Source organism: Poromitra crassiceps (genome assembly GCF_964638095.1).
Source record: "Poromitra crassiceps genome assembly, chromosome: 12".
Classification (NCBI taxonomy): Eukaryota; Metazoa; Chordata; class Actinopteri; order Beryciformes; family Melamphaidae; genus Poromitra; species Poromitra crassiceps.
Genome location: NC_139632.1, coordinates 18,871,419 through 18,892,550, shown reverse-complemented (window position 1 = coordinate 18,892,550; position 21,132 = coordinate 18,871,419). Strand labels below are relative to the sequence as shown.

General features: G+C 44.9%; 2 protein-coding genes across 2 annotated transcripts in view; both read right to left on the bottom strand.

Moving 5' to 3' along the window:
- LOC310786063 (uncharacterized protein C1orf21 homolog) overlaps positions 1–2,113 on the bottom strand; it is a gene marked incomplete at its 3' end in the record, with an annotated part of 51,504 nt that extends 49,391 nt beyond the window's left edge. Inside the window, exon 1 of the mRNA XM_083647246.1 lies at positions 1,993–2,113. The remainder of the gene's footprint in view (positions 1–1,992) is intronic.
- Positions 2,114–2,948: 835 nt separating this feature from the next.
- Positions 2,949–20,821, bottom strand: edem3 (ER degradation enhancer, mannosidase alpha-like 3). Its single transcript, XM_083648020.1, has 20 exons — positions 19,608–20,821; positions 19,463–19,508; positions 18,626–18,726; positions 18,307–18,346; positions 17,826–17,938; positions 17,389–17,542; positions 16,419–16,553; positions 14,368–14,473; positions 14,010–14,107; positions 13,514–13,639; positions 13,265–13,348; positions 11,976–12,059; positions 11,245–11,369; positions 10,737–10,908; positions 10,489–10,634; positions 9,862–10,006; positions 9,408–9,599; positions 8,927–9,092; positions 8,044–8,229; positions 2,949–4,470 (listed from the first exon to the last, which is right to left on the bottom strand). Exons 1-20 carry the CDS (start codon positions 19,694–19,696, stop codon positions 4,106–4,108), a joined length of 2,673 nt encoding a protein of 890 aa, XP_083504146.1. The 5' UTR covers positions 19,697–20,821; the 3' UTR covers positions 2,949–4,105.
- Positions 20,822–21,132: the final 311 nt, after the last annotated feature.

Genomic DNA, 21,132 nt, shown 5'->3' with positions numbered 1-21,132 from the left:
CCCTAATCTAAGATCTCTCAGGTCACTGTCATCCCTAACCTATATAACTTAACCATAATGTCAGATCTCTCTGGTCACTGTCATCCCTAACCTATATAACTTAACCATAATGTCAGATCTCTCTGGTCACTGTCATCCCTAACCTATATAACTTAACCCTAATGTAAGATCTATCTGGTCACCATCATCCCTAACCTATATAACTTAACCATAATGTCAGATCTCTCTGGTCATCGCATCATCATCCCTAACCTATATAACGTAACCCTAAAGTAAGCTGCTGGTGACAGTATGCTGTGGGCTAAACAACCTAGTTCACACCACACCAGGGTGCTGCACACAACTACCAAATGGGCCTAACGGTCTATGGCAGTTCACATGGGGGAAGCTGCACAGCCATATGGCACACGTACACAAAGCAGACGTGCAGGGAACTCAGTGACTACTGGGTCCATTTGGCAACGTCATGTGTATAGTCTAAGTCTGTTACCAAGTGGGCTCTAGAAGGACTAGGGGCTAGGTACATGAAGCCAGTAAGTAAGTGTGTGTGTGTGTGTGTGTGTGTGTGTGTGTGTGTGTGTGTGTGTGTGTGTGTGTGTGTGTGTGTGTGTGTGTGTGTGTGTGTGTGTGTGTGTGTGTCTGTCTGTCTGTCTGTCTGTGCATGTGTGAGCCTGTGCTCCGGCAGCAACAGCTGATTACAGAGTGAAAAGAATACGTTTGAAATAGTCCTATATTCTAGCTCTGGCTGACTTTCAGCCAACTAGCAGCAAATGAGCCTGTATATCATGTCTCGGTTTGGCCAGTGTGACTTTACTAATTTTATCCTCTCAGGTGCAGAGGGTGCTCTTCTCTTCCCCCTGAGTCTCTCTCTCTCTCACTCACACACACACACACACACAGGAGAAATTAAACCATGCAGCCAACAGAGCCTTCAACAATTCCTAACCAACTGCCAAAGAGACTACTCGTGATATATTATGTGATGAACAGAAAGCAATAGCTTCTCCCATTATAGCATGGAAGCTGAACGTTGCACACTCCAACTGGCTGCTACTGAAGTGTATTTGCAAACCACAACAAGCAGCAGACCAGCCTGGGTATGTATGGGCAGGTCAAATGTGACAGTGAGGCAGAAGACACTGGGCCTGGGTAGGCAGCGGGGCAGCTCCAGGCCTGGGGGGGGGGACTGGACTGGAGGAGGGAGGTCTGTCCCGGAGCTCGTACGGGGCAGCCCGGGCCTGGGGGACTGGAGGAGGTCGGTCTGTCCCGGAGCTCGTACAGGGCAGAGAGTTGCAGCAGCTCGGCTAAAACAGCTGTGTCCAGCTGCGCTGCGCTGCGTGGAGACACTGGGCGCTTTGTTCCCCGCGGGGAAAGGCAGAGTTGGAGGCAGAGCAAACGGTCTCCCGTGTTTGCATAGTACGCATAGTACATACTTTAATATCCACAAAGGTTAACGGGTCTGTTACCTCTGCCAACCCTGGTCTGCCTTCTCCGTGTGAGTTTTTCTCTCCAAACCAAAGCAAACGGCCTTACCACGGGCAGAGAAAAGAGAGAGGGAATGGGACTGAGAACAGCGGGACAGGCTGGCAAGCACACAGCACAGCCAACCAGGATGTGTGGAAAATTTGAAATGCACTGAGCAGCCAGCGCTGCTGCTGTCCAAAGAGAGCACATTCACACGCACCACGAATGGAAATGGCTCACTTGGAGCCCCCCATGTTTTCGCCTACACGTTAAGACACACTGCAGACTAGACTAGAACAGTACAGACCACCAGCACAAAACATCGACCAAAGCGAAGCCCCGCAAGATGCAGGAAGGAAAGCGCCGCCCGCCGCCGGGTAATCACGGTACACACTCTCAGGAAACAACAACAAAAGAGAGAGAGGGCTCGCAAAGACAGAATTATACGCAGCACATGTGGCTTTCACTGGTGCCGACGACACCTCTGGGAGACGGCTAAAACAAGTCATACACATTCGTACTACTTACTTTGATGAACCGGTTCCGCTCGGTCCACTGGAGAATTAGAGCCGGGTGTCGGGCCGGGCGGGATCTGCGCTATGGAGACTGGACTGGAGAGGCGAGCTGAGCCACTAAACTGAGTGTAAACTGTGGCTTGCGTCATTTCACCAGGATGCCACTATTCCTCGCGCAGCAATGCAGCCATCTTGCCGAGGAGGAGTGCCTCGATCACCAATCACCACTGGACTCATGTTGTTCTGTGTTATTTTGGGTCCAGCAGGAAAAGTGCACCGAGCATTCTCTGTTATTATTACCCAGTGATGTAGGCTAAGTGTGGTGTATAAAAATGTGGGTAAACTATGAGCTCATGTCATGTGGGCGGTCATCCTGAGGTCAAGCACCACAAACAAAAATCAGAATAGGCTATATAATATCCATTATTATCAGAAAAACCGTTGTTTTCCTTTCTACATACAAATAATAAAATATAAATTATATATTCCGTATTAACTTTGATTAGTTTTTGATTACTCAAAAGTAACTGAAATGGTGTGGATGTTATCCAACAAAAACGTGTTCTGCTTGAGGAAGAATACATTGAATTTTAAATAAAACATTTTCACCATCTATTTAACTATTCCATGTTTCTCCAGCAGTTTATACAGTACATTGCTGATTGCTTTATATCATTAAACCCATCAATACATGAGCTGACTGAGCCATCATCCAATTACTGCACTCTTTACACTCTCATAAAGTGGCAGAAACGCTTTAGTTTTACAGTCCAATAAAGTGACCCACTTAACTTAAAGAAACTGACCATGGCTAATTCTGCCATTCACTCATCCGGGCCAAAATTCAGAAAGCTTTTCACAATTCTCCTTATTTCAATTGTCTCTACAGAAATATCCAAACCTTCAGTGCTTATAAAACATACATTACTAAAAGAAAAGTAAAGTCAGTACGATGTCCTTATTATCAATTTTTATTAAATTTTATCATGTTAACTTATTGGCTTATTTTTGCTTAGTTTCCAATCAATCGGCCGCTCCAGCATGACAGATCAAACAGCGCCACCCCGTGGCGGCCTGCGATGGTATATAACCAACACGGGGAGGGGTGGGTCCACTCAACCCCATGTGGTCCAGAGAGGTTGGTAATAGTGGGGTGATCTGATTAATCAGACTGACCAGAACCTGAGCAAAGCAGCGCTATATTATTTCAGTCAATATATCTCAACAAATACATATTTACATGAATACATGACTTCATTCATATATCTTCCAGAGAGAATAGTTTTGAATCTGCCTGGCTGCCACAAGCCATGATAAGATCCTGGAGATTATTCCATGTCACCAAACCCAGCAATTAATGCAGTCCTTGACTCACAGTAAGGTAACATCATATTGTACAGATGATTACGCCCGACAAAAGAAAAACAGTAAACGCATAATTATCTCATCACATTTAAATGAAATCAACCAGTCTATAGACCAATTTCACAGCAACCATTTTGAGGTGGTAAAGCAGTAAGTAAAGCAAGTCATTAATGATGGTTCCATTCCATTTAGGTGTTCCAGTCCCAGGGCCATCATTGAAGTTATTGGTTGCACCTGCTTTACTTCCTACTTTACCACCTCAAAACGGTTGCTGTGAAAAGGGCAAAATTAATTAAGAATTAAGTAGTTCTTCAACCAGCATTCACGGTGATTTCCCCTTTAAGTACAATAAGTCATAAAATGCATAGAGGAAGACCGCCTGAAAATTAAACAAGACCCGATTGGGAAGTAAGTGAGACATGTTGTTACATATACCGTAGTCTGGTCCATAGTATGTTATGACAGACAGGCAAACAGAAACTGTGAGAAAGTGAGGTGAGAACCCTGGTCACTTAAGCATCAAACATCTCCCAGGCTAGGACTCTGCACTTAATGCCATTCGTAGTAGAGGACAAGAGAGTAAATACCGTCATTAACCCACCTGCTCAGAAAAAGATTCCTCCCCACTCAAACAAGTGTCCTTTCAGTTCACCTGTATTTGATTAAGAGCCATCTGAAGACACGCTCCCTGCAGATGATTCCCACAGCAGGATCGTACCACAGTCACAGGGGGGGCAGAGGCGTCACACGTCGGATGGCTGTCAGAGCTCATCCTTTTCCATCTGCTGGAACGCCTCCAAGTCCTCCCGCCAATCAGCTAGCAATTCGTCCACTGATTGGCTGTTCGAGTCCGCGTCGCCCTCAGGCCCCTCCCTCTTCTCAGAGTCTCTCTCCGTTTTGGGCTCTGCCTCTGGAGTACTACCTTCTTCTTGTTCTGATGAACTAACTTTGTTTGGAGGACTAACTTCTTCGTCTGGAGGACTAACTTCCTCCTCTGAAGGTTTGACCTCCTCGGGAGCCGATTCGTCCAACTCCACTGTGCTCGTTTGTGATTGGTCAATAGGTGTTGATGAGGTGGGAGTAGTCCTCTCAGTTGTGCAGCCATCCTCTTCTTGTGCATCCACACCTGAGGAGAAAAGGAGGGGGGGTGAGATTCAACTCTAGATTAACATGAGCAGGACCATTGACTGTATATGGACGTCATGTCATGACAGCTCATATAAAAGTGAAGCCAAAACGTCTCGATTGCCCCCTAGTGGCTGACTGCAGTATAGGTCATAAATCCCGCCCCCTCCATGTTAGCGGACGGGACATGAGCCAAACAAAAAAATGAATGTACACGTCAGACGTCAGATCAATTTCCCCCAAAGATTGTTTAGATTTCATAATTGTAGGTACTTCTTATCACGCTTATGTATGTTCAAGTGAAACATTTTCTGGTAAGTTTGTTTTTAAATAGTTATTTGACGATATAAAAACAGCTGTGACAGCCACTCTCAAACCATCGTCAGACGGCGGCACAGCTGAGGGGGTTCAGCCCGACTCTACTGCGCAGACTCCGGTTGCAAATGATGTCACACAAGCAAGATGGCAGCTCGCTGAAACAAGATATTTTGGCTTCATTTTTGCATAGCGGTAGGAAGCGGGGACGCGGCGCTCATATTTATATTCCGTCTATGAGGACTCGGAGGACACACACAGGCACACAACACACAAACGCTTCCCTCCTCATCATCAGTCAGTAATCTATTCATAGTATTCCCATGATGTCACAAGCATTTTTCCTACCAATATGGCGCTACAATACACACAGCTCATTGGCTGTAAATGTCACTTGATTGTAATCACCTGTTAATTGATCACAATCACCTGTTATTTTCCTACCAAGATGGCCGTGTGGTGATGTAACAGAATACCATCAATACAAAATGCCTCCTTGTAGTCAGTCTCAGTCAAAAATAGAGCAGTTTTCATCAAGAGGCTGTCAGCTTTAACAGCACGATGCTGACGGTGAGTCATGTTTCCCACAGGATGAAACCCTTCTCACATAGAACTACACAAACGGACTGAAATTAACTGAGGAAAAACTGGTACAGTAAGACGTTGCACTGTGACATTTTCAGAAGACACTGCTGTAAATGTGGAAAGTTCTCGATTATTTTAATCCTACACAGAAATCTAGCCAGGCTTTCAGGGTAGTATCATTCAGGCAGAGGTATGCACACAAGCTTTCCAGATGTTTTGCCCTCAGGGTGGCCTTGTGGTCACTCACAGTGACCGTTCTTCAACCACAAATCTTTCAAACACACAATGAAAAGATGGTTAAAAGATAACAGGCGTGTGAACACAACCATTAACCCTTGGTCTGTCTGCTTGCCTGCCTGCATGTTGCTTAATTGTGCATCATGAGAGATTCCGTTTAGTTTTTCTCCTCTCTTGTCATGATGCTGCATGGCTGCATTGTCTGTCTGCTTGGCTGCATCATCTGTTTGCTTGCTTGCCTGCATGCACGAAGCCTAACTTTGTACTGTAATGTGCTTTTTACTGTTTTCTACTGTGCTTTTATCCGGCAATCAACACCTTGCGCAGGGACTACAGTTGAAAATTAGCTACCCAGCTAAGACTGGCACATTTGCAGCAATGTTGAATGATGTGCATTGTCCCTGTATAACTAAACTAATAAACTAAACTGAACCTGGGGTCTGTGCCGCTAAGCATCGGGGCCTGCTGAAGTGTCCTAGCTCATGTAGCTGAGCCTGTGCTCTGACCTGCCTGGAGGGGTGCAAACCAAACCAGAATTTCCTTTACGAAATCAAATACATTATCACACCATTATTACCATTAGTGGTAGAGTACAGCTAAATCACTAATGCACGTCTCTATTGAAGCAAAGACAGCCAAATATGTAAAAGTCAGCATAGGTCAAATCATTAGAATAAAAACATTAGATACAAATGAGACATTTTGCTTTTTAAGTTAAGTGAGCATCTACATAGCATACGTGGTTTGGGTGAGAATCTGCTATGTCTAACCTTGCAAGACTGTCCCACTTTGCCTTGCCTTTCTATGGGCATTTATTGGCTCATTTCCACCACATGGTACTGCATAGTTCAACTTGTCTCAACCTGATACACCGTCTACTTGCCTCCACCCACAACTGGTCGTCATAGCGACCGCATATCTGCCCTCCGCCCTCCGTTTGTATAACGTTAAAATTAACACACAGAACTTTTAACAAATTGTAGATGGAAAATGAATGGCGGATGAAATCCCTTGGTTGTATGTTGAATGCAGGAGAGGACGTGACTTCAGTAGGTCAGTAGTCACTGCGACCATACCAGGAAGTAGGCTATTAAAAAAAAAACGGGGCCATTACACGTTTAATGTTAAAATTAAATCCCGACACGAAACTTTTAAACTGGTTATGAAATACTGACGCCTCTATATGACCTACATGAGCAAATGAGACCATCGGCTAGGAGACTCGATATTTCTTTGTTGTTAGTTACAATGGAATATTTCTGTAAGGAGGAAAAGGCAAGGGAAGGGGTGAAACAAAAAGAGTGTGAACCAGGAAGAGAGAAAGAGAAGAGGAGATACTTACTGCTCTCAATCAGGCTGCCAGGTTTACCTTTGAATATGGCTGCTGCTCATCCAAAGAGGGGAGAGGTATGGGGGGGGAAATATGAGAGAGAGAGAGGAGAGGCACTGTTACAGACCACCACAGGGAACAGAGGGACTCGGGAGATGAGGAAGAAGAGGAGAAGAAGAGAATAGAGTGCTGGTAATAGAGAGCCCCAGGAACGAGTCCGGAAATCATCGATGCTAACCCTCCTGGTTCGTCACTGTTTTCGCCTATGGGACTTTTGAATGGGTTTTTGGCGCGATGCTTCTAATAAGGTCTCTGGGCAACGCAAGATGACCACTTTTATGAGTTTTGAAGCTTTTAGGGCAGCTAGCTAGCAAACGGCTAAATGAGACTACACTGTTGAGTCGACGGGGATATACAGTATACGTCAATAACATCATCACTTCAAAGGACGAACACGAACGACGAAATTCTCTTCCCTCACCTGGTTCAGCCCGGGGTAATCAGTGCACACATCAACAACAGTCCAGGTTGAGTGCTGACGTGACGTGGAAGCCTATGCAACAGTGTGTAGTTCTGGATTAGCTTAGCTCAAGCTTTTTACTTCTAGGGCTCGCATTTAGGCTACAAAACTCATGAAAGTGGTCCTCATGTGTGAAGATTATCCGACTGAACTCTGGTTCGCGTTTGATTAAGCTTGCGTTGCTCAGAGACCTTATTTGAAGCATCGCGGCAAAAACCCATTCAAAAATCCCATAGACAGAAACAGTGAAGAACCAGGAAGTCCGGGACTTCCGCGTTCCGACTACAAAAATACGTCATCCCTGGGGCTCTCTATGGTGCTTACCTCCACCCTCCATCAGCCATACTAAAGCTGGTAGGTGGCTGAGTTGAGGAGCCACTGGAATGACTCACCATCATCCAGCCTTCAAATATTGCCTGAACCCCCTACACATCATGTTTAGCTGAAGTCAAGCACAGACTGAGGCTCAGTCAGTGGGGTGATCTGAGTGAGTACGTCAATTTCCCGAGAGAGATACGATAAATTAAGAGGAGAGTTTGTCATGTTAGGAAAGCGCGTGGCGGACGTTGCATTGACCGCAGTCCCACCTCTGTCCCTGGCTCTGTCGCTCAGCAGCACCTCCACCTCCCTGTACTCCTTCAGCGCCTCCAGCAGGATGTTGCCCTCCTTGTGGAACAGGAAGAGGAGGGGCAAGGTGACGTCGTCTGTGTTGCGGCCGTCACCGGCCATCTGAAACAGGGGTGCCGTGTCACTGCTGCTGCCTTCGTTGTCATCTGGGAGGAGGGGGGGTGGGGGCGAGCGGAGAACGATGGGCAGGCAAGAGAAAGAGTTGATGTTAGCAGTAAGGTTGTCAAAAGTATCATTACTAAAAATATGAAACTAATACAATGCTCATTAGCAAAAGGTATTAATATCCTTGTCAATTTTTAAAGCTATGATGTATTTTGTATTGCTTTTCAATTGCCGAATAAAATAAAATAAAATAAAATAAAATCAAGTATCGCTACTAAACCTTTTAAACAGATACAATACTAATTTGCAACAGTATCGATATCGGCAGTCCTTTCTCTGGATGAAAAATCAAATATCCTACTGATCCACCCCAACTGGTGGGCATCTGTTGCTTCAACAAGCTAAACATGTTTTGATAGGCTAATGACTAGAGCAGGGGTAATCTGCTGTGTAATGGTTATGCTATAGAGTATTGATATTCTCCTGGGTATCGCTATCAAGGTTAGAAATTCTAGTATCGCGAGTTCGTGACCACCCTAGGTAGCAGAGTGGGCGACGGTCTTATCGTTATAGATTTATAATCAGTTTATAGAAGTTAGAATGTATTTATTCGGTCATCATGCAATGTGCAGGAAGCTCTGAAGCTGGCTGTCTTGAAGGTAATCCGTTTATCGAGCCCTAATCTAGTCACTGAGTTGATATATCCTGCGTCTTGTGTCATTAATTGCCCGTGCTCACCGACGACGATGCCTCCGATGGCGCCGGCCTTCTGGATGTGTCGGGCCTTCTCTGCAAACATGCACTGACCCCTCTGCAGCAGGGCGATGCGGCCCTGGACGTACTCGGCATTGGCCAGCTCGGTACAGCCACTATAGGGCTCGGCCAGAGTCACAACGCCTCGTACCTGCAGCACACAGGAGAACGACAGGGAGGTGATGAATTCTCTTTGGCTAGAAAGGAAGAATTAAGGAACACTGGTCAAAATGTGTACTTCTGCTGTTTAATCGCCCATGTTCTCCAACATACTGAGGATCAAATCCCATCACACTCATCTATCCTTCTTCTGTTTGGTTTAGGAAAATATTCTAGAGTGTGTGTGCTCAGTGCTCTCTTAAAAACAGTGAAAGATAAAAATCAGTGACTCTCTGAGGGAAAACAAACATGCAAGACAGTTAGGTGCCCATTTGGCAGCTTGGCTGTCACTACATAATCCACTCACCCCTGTGGTACTTTTGGAGAGGTCTGTGCCAAACTGTGCGGGGCCAGCAGTCAGCACCACTCTGCCAAAGAAGGGGTGTGAGATGAGCTGGATGGCTCTGGGTGGGAGCTGCTCTTTTTGCTGCTGGCTGGACAGCTCCATCATCTCCTGCATGAAGCGCATGCCATCCTCTGCAGCTACCGCACTCACCGCCTGGGAGAGAGGGAAGAGGAGAGGAACAGAGAGAGAATTACATTTTAAACGTCGGAATAGAAAGAACACTGTAATTAGAACAGAAGGAAACAGTTGGAGAAAAGCATATTGCAAAGACATTTAATTACTTTGGCTTGGCATTTTGTGATTGTTGGAGAGAGAAGTGTATTGTAAAGACATTTCATTACTTTGGCTTGGCATTTTGTGATTGTGAGCCATTTATGAGAACATGGTTGTTTACCCGTGTTGCAAATTTATTTACCTGTGTAGCATGCTGCACCAGCTGCACCCTGCCATCCTTCAGGTGGATTAGGCTGACTCCCATCCTCCTCAGCAGCTCCAGATGTTCAGGGTTGTTTGCCATGAAGTCCTGAGCCCTCAGGGGAGGGCGACCCATACCGGGCTCACTGCAGGGATGAAGAGAGAGGAGGCGGATGGTGAGAAGGTGGGAGGACACATATGAGAAATAAGAGGTGAAAAGTGATGGACAAGAGGAGGTGAATGCTAAATTCTCCCAACTCCCAAGTCTTTAAGGGGCAGTGGTGGCTTAAAGGTTAGAGAAGCGAGCTTGTGGCCGGAAGGTCGTCGGTTCAACCCCCCGGGACCGGCAGGATAAATCTGGGTGGGGAAAGTGAAAAGGCAGCACTTGCCCCTCCCTCATTACCACCTTGAGCAAGGCCCTTAACCCCAACCGCTCCAGTGGAGCTGCTCAGTGGCCAGCAGATCAGGCTGTGGTTGTACTGGTCAGCTTCCACGTGTGAATGTGATCAGGACACACTCCTGAGAAAGAGAGCATGGCTCTCTCCCCCTGTATAAATAAAGGTACAAATAAAGAGGAAACCCTTCTTTGGTGTCAGCATGTAACCACAGGTACCGTCTCTATACATACCGGTATGGAGCAGGACGGGGGCAACTCTTGTCCACAGCGCTACGGATCGGGTCTCGCAGGTTCTGAGGGAAGGCGGGGTCAGGAAACAAGAGGCGGGTGTTAGGGCAGGTCCAATCAAAGTTGGAGTCATCCAGCTCTTCCTCTGTCTGAAGCATCATGAGAAAGTGAAAGGCGTTATTAGCAATTAGATTGTGTAAAAATTGTCATCATTTTTTCAAATGTAACTATAATGGTATCACACTGATTACCGTGGTATTGGCGGCGGCAGCTGAAGAGTTGGGGGCCACGGAGAGAGACAGGGGCAGCAGGTGCGCCTCTGTGGTGAAGATGTAGTCCTCCACGTCAAAGGGGAGGTCCTCCGCATCCGCGAACAGCAAGAACAAGTATTTAAACATCTCGGCCAGGAAGAACGAGTCCATTCTGAGAAGAGGGAAGAGGTGTAAGATATAGGGCAGTGGGCCAACCAACAGAACACTACATTAAAATAGTTTGATTTATTTAACAGACAGGCACTATGTGCACTGCCAACAAGACTAACTATCTGTGTTTTTTTTATCCCTTGATCATTAAGTAGCATTAAACCTTTCCGACACTATAACAATTTGATTCACTACCATGTATGATTATAAAGCGTCTTTACTGTCGTTATTGTCATGTGACTGCATGTAAAGCATTTCTGCATGATGTCTACAGCTGCACTTCACAAGTCTTTGAGCTGTATCATCCTGAGAATCCTCCGAGCCTCCGTATTCTCACCGGTCCTCGTGGCTCCCAGTGCGTACGTCCTTCATGGCAGCAAAGCCACACGGGACACGGGCGTAGCGATTGAGGTTGTCCAGAACTGTGCGGCCTGCCTCCAGGTAGTAAGGGTCTCCCGTGGCCTGGGAGAGAGAGAGTAGTAGTGTGGTCATAACAGAGGACATATACAGTATAGATATTTACAGTATATACGAGACAGTTATGGTATACATTATGTTTTGTCGTACATTAGTTGTTACGTCACAGCCTTCTTCCGTGTGCCACGTCACCTCACCTATGCTTCCTTATACAGGTGTGGCAGTACACACCCAGCCTTTACAGCCTGACGAAGACCAGAGAGGTTGAAATGCGTTGCGTTTTTGTGCCCCTGTCTATTCATTTGAAGATGTACATTGTTTGTAAGCTGTTTTCAGCACACATGTACTTTATACTTCGTGATTAAATCTTTGCTCCTAATTTCCGAGAAGCTCCTTTTTTGTCTTGATTATAGATTATGTTACTCAATGTTAACAATATATGCAAGCATGCCAAAAGCTACATTCTATGAAATGTCAACAGAGAATACTAGGTAATTGCTGCTCTGTAATAATTGGCACCACAAACAAGCTCATGATAACAGATGTTTCCCTCTGTACTGTGGCACCGCAAAGGCTGAGTGAGAACCTCTGCATGATGTCATATATCCCTGATAAATTACCTCTGCATGTCACATATCCCTGATAAATTACCTTGTAGAGGAAATAGGTGCTCTCTGCAAACTCAGGCCTCAGGGGATGCTGGGCCCAGTGTACCCTGAAATCAGTAGTGAAGGCCTGCGGACAGACGGAGAGAGATGGAGGGAGTCAGCACACCATCCCAGGCAGTGAGAATACACACACATATACATTATACATATACATTATATATATATATATATATATATATATATATATATATATATATATATATATATATATATATATATATAATATATAATATAATAAATATAGTCCAGAAGTGCAAGCGAACTCATTTCCACAATGGCTTTTGTTGCCAACACAAGCCATATGGAGTAATTTGCGTGTCCACATTTTTCAATGCCAAGTCATTCATTGTGGCACGTTACAGCCTAGGGCAGATGGGACAAGAAGACAGACAGATGGGAGAAGACAGAGAGACATCGGGTGCATCCACGTTTCCCTCACTTGCGTCTTTTCCTTGCGTCTTAGTCCCTCCCACCGAGGAAACCATGCGAGGAGAGAGGAAACGAGGAGATATGTTTTTAGAGAAATGAGACTTCCCTCTGAAGTGTCATGTGAAGTAAGTGACGTCCATTTGCGTTTATGGCAGCATAGCTGAACCATAGCTGAAGAGTCATTAGTTATACTCACACCGACACAAACAGTAGACCCCATGACTCTGTGTACACATTTACTTGTATTCACATTGAGTCATTTGCCATTTTGCGAGTGTGAGTGTGTCATTAGGTCATGTGCAGGAAGGCGTGTCTGATCCGTGTCTGAAAGTCTTCCTGGAAGGCTGCTCTCGTGTATCCTCGCTCATAGCTCCTCAAAGATCCCTCCTCGGATCAAAAATAAGCGCTTTGCACCGCCCGGGTGGGCTCGTCAAAAGGGCCTTTCTGTGTGGAGTTTGCATGTTCTCCCCGTGCCTCCCGGGGGTTTCCTTCATATAGGAACCCCCTTCACCAAAACATGCAATATCCCGGTTGCTAATGTGGTTCCTCCTCTGCTCGTTAAGGGCGCCTGTTCAGAGGGAGGGGAACTGGTTGGAATAGCATGAACCTCCCACGTGCTATGTCTTACCGGTGAAGCTTCCCCTGTCAGGTAAAAAGAAGCGGCTGGCTAACTGCCCATGTCTCGGAGGAAGCATGGAGCCAGTTTCGGCTCTCCCCAGATCGACAGAGGGTGGAGTAGCAAGTGCAACCAGGCTAAATAAATGAATTAGCACTAATGGGGGATAAGAAATGGGATAAAAAATCGGGGGGGGGGACTTCAGATGTACCCAGAGAGAAGATTACCTCAGGAAGGAAGTTGTGTTTCTTGGTAACTTGGTACAACATCTCATGGGTCTCAATAGCAGGACGGATATCTCCCTTCAACACCTGGGATGTGCGTAGAATGAACAAAGTTACTGAACTGCCACAAGAGGCCACAGACAGAGAAAACGCTTCCGTAAACTATGATCAGTACTAAGAGTAAAATCATCCATCAAAGTGACTATAACTATCCTTTGGTTGATACATAAGTGTGGGGATGTGCAATCTGACCTGTAGTCCAGGGAAGAAGGCCAGCAGAGAGTCCATCCAGGTGCGAGCAGGAAGCAGAGGTTTGTGGATGTGGACATCTAGCAGCAGTGGAGGCTGGCTAATGTACTTCATGATAGATGCATAGTGCTAGGTGGGGTACACAAAGTGGATGAATTGAGGATAGAATAGGCTTAGAGATGGACAGAGGGATATTATAGCCATACTCACACTGTCTCACAGGGAGAACTTGAGGACTTAAAAACAGGTCGAGTGCAAAGTTTACATAGAGTAAACATCAAAATCTATATCAACACTATATGCCACACTGCAGGACAGAAAGATTACACTGAATCCAGGAATACACAAATGTAATAGTATAACCCCGTCCTATGCAGGAGAAGCCATCATGACAGAATCCTATTATGCAGACAGAGAGGGATCAAGTTACCCTGTATGAGCGGGTGTGTCCCTGTGTGTGTGTGTGTGTGTGTGTGTGTGTGTGTGTGTGTGATCTCACAATATTGAAGCGCTGCAGAAACAGGTCATCTCCCAGGAGTATGTAAGCCTTTAGCAGGTATTCATAGTATGAGTCAATTCCTGCTCCCACTCCACTGTCTGAGAAACACAAACACAACACCTTTGACGACAACAGAAATATGACGTCAAAACAATTGTTCTATTTTTGCCCCATTTAGAATTGACCCACTGTACCCATACATCCGCTCTCCTCTCACCCACACAGAAAGACACTCTCCCTTCACTTCCCCATGTCCTCATCTCTCCATACCCTGTCCCACCCCTTCTTTTTTGTCTCACCCCTACATCCCTCCCCCTCTCTCTAATCCATCCATACATCCCCTCCTCCCCTCTCTCACCCCGGCGGACCCACTCTCCAGAGTGGATGTTGATGGTGGTCCCCACCAGATTGCTGTTCCTCTGTCTCTTCTCCCACAGGAAATCCAAGGCTCTCCGGGCGTGGACCTGTGGATGTGTGTGTGGGAGGGTCCATCATTGATCAAAGAAATCTATTTTCTGACCAATACGTAGTGAGTGTAATCAATCTATCAGGGGAGGACTGATGCAGTCCACCGCTGCCAAGAAATAAACCAGTCCTCAGCTCTCATATTATAATATAATGAAAAAGTTTACTTCTTCACTATTCCACTAGAAGCACAAGATGATAATCCTTCACACCCACTGACCAGAGCAAAATATGATGTGATATTAGAGAAATAGAGATAAATAGCCCAATCTTCTTGTTACACAAGAGGTAAGTTAGTCAAAGAGCTTAAAAGGAGAACACCAGTGTCATTTAGAGTTAGGGCCGCATTTACTTCTGTCTGTATCCGTTTTTTATACCGCAATCACTTTGCAATGTATGCCATCATTTTTTAACTTTTTAAATCCATTTCCTCATCTTTAAGATGAAAACATGTCAAACCTAGCTTGACAGTACTAACTGCTGTCACAACTAACAAAGATACCTAGTTTTTACTTGTGAGTATTTATATCTGCAGTTATTTATTTTGTCTTCCCTCCCAAACAGCTAAGAACCTTGGGGTGACCCTTGACAACCAGCTGTCTTGCTCAGCCAACATAGCTGCGACAGCACGCTCCTGTAGGTTCTCCCTCTACAACATCTGCAAAATCCGTCCCTTTCTCACAAGAGAAGCGACTCAACTCCTGGTCCAGTCACTTATCTCTCGCCTGGACTACTGCAACATGCTCCTGGCCGCCCTACCTGCCACCGACATCCGACCGCTTCAGCTCATTCAGAACGCTGCAGCCCGTCTGGTATTCAACCAACCCAAATTCTCTCATGTCACTCCCCTCTTCCAGGACCTCCACTGGCTTCCCATCTCGGCACACATCAAATTCAAGACACTGGTACTGGCCTACAGGGCAGTACACCAGTCAGCTCCCCTGTACCTGCAATCTATGGTAAACCTCCATAAACCTCTCAGCGCTCATGGCTTCTTCTGAAGGTTGGAAAACAAGCCCTGATATCTCCAACTATGCTGACTGTGTGCAGACAAGTATTAGACGACTGGCTCAAACAAAAGAAAACAAAAACAGTGGTGGTATTGGGTGCACAGGACCTGGATCACATTGTCATTGAACCTTACAGACCTGATTTTTAAGGTGAGCAGCGCATATTTAAATTTCAAATAAGTTGGACAGTCCAGTCCAGCCACAATATGCACAAGAGCGGTGTAAAGAGGTGAGGAGGAAGCAAGACTAGGAAAATGACACACTCAGATTTCATTCCACACAGCCACAGCAGATGCATGGCAGACATTCATTTAGGTCATGTATGGATACACAACAATGTGGTTTCATAACATCAAGTCTTTGTAACCCAATCTCAAATATGATCCAGCGACAAAGTGTAACCTGAATTATAGATGCGCAGAGAAAGGTGAGGCACTTGTGGGCTGTAGCTGTGTACTGTAGTGCTGCCTCGCTGTCTCTTTTGATAGCTGATCACATGACAAAGTAATGAGTTCTTACTAATGAACAGCTGTTTCACAGAGGTGATAGCTAAATATGTTAAGAGATGGCGGAGCAAATAGCCGAGCAGACCAGTAAAACATAAAATGGAAGATGATCTTCAATGATGATATAAGAAGAATATATCCTACTTGGACATTTTCCGAGCAAAGCCATGCCAATACAGGAGTAGCGGCCTCTCATTATGCCTTTAAATGTATTATTAGTATAACATAACTTATAAATTCAGATCTGAATTTAGATCTGAAAAAGTAAGTTCCAGTAGTGAATAAATAGGATGACTGGTGATGATGTGTTGGCTTTTTAGGTGCAGGTAATTTTTCAACACATTTTAAATGTGGTCCACTATATTTAACTATCGTGTCACTATATGCACGGTAGGCTCTGATTACTGTATCTGACAACGGTGTGTTACCTCAAACACAGGGTCCCCAGTGAAGCGACTTAAGGCGGCAAACTCCAGGATGATGGTGCCTGCACAAGCCGTACAGGTGTCCGTTTCTGTGCCTGTTCTCGTCTCAGGACCCCTGACACCATATTTCAAGTTCACCTGTTGAGCAGAATAATAACAGAATTTAAAAAATCTTGTTTTGAGAGTCACATTTGTTTTGCAGCAGACTGGGCATGGAAACCAGTCAACTGCAAAGATGTCTGTGTCTAAAAGCTGTGACAGCCACTAGTGGAGCGCTGAAGCAGGAAATGGAATTATGGAGTCATGATCTGATAGGGCTGTTGTTCATTTGTTCCCTTGATATGCGCACGCTTTCAGCTAATGTGAATGTCCGCCCGCCTGTCATCTTTCAACCCTGCAAGTGTGCAAAGGTGGCCAGTGCTAATGTGTGTTTCTGTACATGCGTTTGTATACATCTTTGCCTGACTGTTACACCATGTATGTCTTCAGATTTAACTTAAAGGGGTTCTATTATAAGAATTATAATTTCATTTTTTTTATATACACATGTACATAATCATCACACATGTTTAATGTAGGTATTGTTACAATTGGATTTTGTTCAAATGGTGCATGGCATTGTCAAAAATCCAGGCTTCCAACCTTTTTCACAACTGAACCGGATCTCCAATGCCGCCCTCACTAAACAATGGCTAAAAACACAGACGGTTATCCTCATTTCAATTAGAGCAGCTGCTATTGTGTGCCAATCCAGGTCCAGTGCTGAGCCTGTGATTGGTCAGTCTCTGAGGGCTTAGTGTTCAAATTCATTCAAAAAATTACCCTTTTAACTAACTATATTGCAAAAAATAACAAAGAACGTTTTTCTTATCCTGAGCCATTTGAAAACAAAATCATGCAAATTGAACACAGGACAATTAACTCCCACAAATAACATTAAGAGGTTCTGTGTGTGTGTGAGTGTTTGTCTCACCCTGGGGTAAGGCAGGCCACTGGTGGTGTTGAAGGCAGGCAGCAGCCGGAGGCCCAGATCTTTGGCCATATGCAGGAGCTCATCCTGGTACCACAGCATGTGATGCCCCCCCTCCTTCAGCATCACCGCCATGGAGTGCCCTCCCAGCAGACCTCTGAACAGACAGAGAGAGAGAGACACACACACACACACACACACACACACACACACACACACACACACACACACACAAATCAAATTGTAGCAGCATCTACGGATGACTTCAAGCTCTCACTTTATACTTGGCTAAATACAAAACAGATTTTGATGACAAGAAGCTCTGTTTGTTCACTGTCAGAAAGACATTCCATACATTTGTAAGATTACTGTTGCATTTTTCCGTCTTTCTTTCTTAACCATCATTGTCTGTTGATAATGATAAACCAGTCCAAGCTCACCCCAAGACACGGATGTTGGTTTCAAAGACAGACACCACAATGTCGTTGTCCAACCTCACATCTGACAGGACTCTCTTCACTGCGGCCTCAAACTCTGTCGTCTTGTTCAAAACCTGGACGTAAGGAAGAGTGACTGAGTTAGACATCTTGAACAGTATTTAAATGGAGAATAAAACCTAAAACACATACACAAATATAAACACATACTGTTTATAAAAATGCTCCCTGAAATATTTAATTAGGAATATTTATATCACATTGACATAATTTACTTTCTACATTCTAATGAGGGCCCATAGAGTCAAAATGTCAATGTTACGCATTACATTTTTCATGGCACCATTTTCCTAAACAGTGTGCATACCACATTCCTCGAATTTTAATTGATCTCTGAAATAAACATAAATGTTTCCTCGATAAACGTAGAGACTAGAAGTGCGTAAGTGTATGTGTGTGGGGGAAAGGGGGGGCAGTTACTTACCACAAGAGTATCCAGAGTGTCTATGAGGGTCAGAGAGAACCTAGAACATGGGTAATCAATCAATCAATCAATCAATCAATCAATCAATCAATCAATCAATGTTGTTTACCAAGCCTGCTGTCACCAGCCCTTGAGGAAAAAGTGTCAGATGATTCAACATAATGTCAACTAATCATAATGTGTGAGTGCATCTTTGCCTCTGAGTTCCACCTCCGCTGCATATGAGGAGAAGGCTGCTGTGGTCTTCTTGACCCGCGTCATCATTGTCCCGGTACTACACACACTGACTTAAAATGAAGGAAGGCCATTTGCGACTCACTTGCCCAATGCGTCGTCCACGTCACCCCGGCTGGGTTCGAGCCCTCGCACCCTTCCTCTGCATGTCAGAGGCATCAGCTCGTCTGCTGGGTATGCATGGTCCTGGGCAACACACACACACACACACACACACACACACACACACACACACACACACGCACACACCAAACTTTTACACAATGCAGCTGTAACCTTCATTTTCTTCTGTGCCCTAAGAGGCCAGCTCAGTCTGTTTAGACTCCACTCGCCCCAAGGGTGCATGACATCAGTTAAGCACAACATGAAAGAAGCTGTAAAAAAGCCACTGGGGACATTTAGAAAAGCAAGCAGATTAAAAACACACACCCAAACACCCCCCCCCCAAAATGTAATATTGTTTGGAAATCCATTATCTCAATGCAAAGCAACAAGCAATATGAATGCTTGATTTCATATAGTATAGATATTCTCACTTCTGCGCTAACACTATGGGCAGGGATACAAAAGGGCCTTTCAAAAATAGGCCTAGTGACCTTAAAGCTACTCAATGTTCCTGAAACTAATTCAGTTATCAAGGTAGCATCACAAAGGCTTATTTATTAAATGCCTTCAACTACGAATCCCTGTTTCCATGAAGGAAGAGGAGGAATACTATTTAAAACAGCATCCTGGTAGTAATTGACAACCATGACAAAGACCAATCCCGTTTGAAACGTGTTTGTTTGCACAGAAGTCACTTTTGGTGGATCATATTACTTGTGCAGAACTACTTTGAAATCTGTTTGATCATTTTTTTGTACAGCAGCACTTAGAAACTTGGATGTGCGTATCAAAACATGTCCAAGGGAAGAGGACTTACCATATAATTCTGATAAGCATGGTCAAACATCTCAACCACTTGGTCCCTTTGGGAGGGGTAGAGCATAGAAACAAGTTAGCATGTGTCACATCTTTTTTGATCTCACATTATGCTCAAAGGATGCTGAACGTTTTTCTGAGCTCACCTCAACCTGTGCCTCTCCTCCCGGGACATAGCCTGCCCCAGGCTGCATAACGCTCCAAGCAGCAGTGATAACAACAATACAGGCGGCATTGTGGTAGGTGGGTAAGATCGTGACACATATAACTACAGTTTGGCTGTCAAGTCAGTCAAGAGGCATACGTCTAGTCATTATCACTACACTCACCAAACAGCCAACACTAACAAATTAGTCTTACACCTAATGAAACACAAGCCTACACTACCTCATAGGTGTTTATACCTCTGAGATCATGTTAAAAGATTTTTTGGCTTCCGCCAAGAGGTGTTGGTTAATCTTCAACGGTTGCGAATAACATCATGAATCAATCCTGTCATAAGTGTGTACAGTCAAAACTCCTGTTCACTAGTTTGCAGGAATGCTGTTATTTCAAGTAATACCCCAGATCTGTGATGTGCCCCGACATAATGAGCCTCGCAACATGCATGCGTTGTAGTAGTGCAAAGTCGCTGCAGGTTGCCACACCTGTTTACTTTCCAAGCTGTCACCGGACCTACTTTCATAGACCTACTTTCATAGACGTGTGACACGTTGGCATTTCAATATCAACAATGAATATCTCAACGCAAGGCCACAAACATCTATCTTAGGAGAATCCAGGGATCTAAAGATGATAATCATGCCAGCTTCCACATATTTTCATATCGGAGTATTCACCCAGTTACTTCTAGCCGTTTGAATCTCTCCCCCTCTCACACACACTCTCTCTCTCTCTCTCACACGCACACACACACACACACACACACACACAACTCACTCACTCACTCACTCACTAGAAGCCAAAGCAAGTATCGCCGACTAATAAAATAAGTCTTCCCGGCTTATCTGTAAACTATAACCCCCTTCCTCAAATCGTTTACCTAGCTACTCAACACAGTCAACAAAGCCAAGTCAATCACCAGCCCTACAAAGACGTCTTGCTATCACGTCACGTAGATATGTAGTTGGGAAATATTTTTCGGATGTAAATATTTCCTCCTTTTGACAGTTCTATTTCGCCAGCCAGGCACGCAAGAAAGCACTTGTTAGGATTCAGCCAGTTAGCGAGTCGTGCTAGTTAACTGAACCGGTTACAATGTAACAGCCTTAAAACAAAACAACCCGAAAATAGCCGCTTCCATTGTTGACCAGTCGGACGTCGGACAGACTCTTTCAGATTGTGAAGTTGAAAATGTCGCCCCCCATTTGGTCTGACTTGATCTGAAACCTCAATGTATGCTGCTACTTCACCTAGTAGCTAGCCTCCAAGCGGATCCTTAGCTGGATAAAGCGTCAACAACATCCGCTTCCTGGTTGTCTGCTGAGGACGTCCCGCCCATGGTCCCGCCCCCTTTTAAAGATGGCTTCATGTTCTGCTCGTAAACTAAACTGTCAAATACAAATCTCAAGCGCTACACGGAAATAGTACTCTAGTGGATATTGTTTTACCTGATACTGTAATAATTATTATAAAAGTGCCAAAACGGGTATTTCGTTTGGAAACCTTTTT

Excerpts from the sequence above, each read along its gene's own strand:
- edem3 (XM_083648020.1), bottom strand. The coding sequence starts at position 19,696 with ATGCCGCCTGTATTGTTGTTATCACTGCTGCTTGGAGCGTTATGCAGC. Across the intron at positions 13,349-13,513 it reads CCTTCTTCCCTGGACTACAG|GTGTTGAAGGGAGATATCCG; the intron begins GTCAGATTGCAC and ends CGCACATCCCAG. Across the intron at positions 10,007-10,488 it reads CCCCGTCCTGCTCCATACCG|TGAGCCCGGTATGGGTCGCC; the intron begins GTATGTATAGAG and ends TCATCCCTGCAG.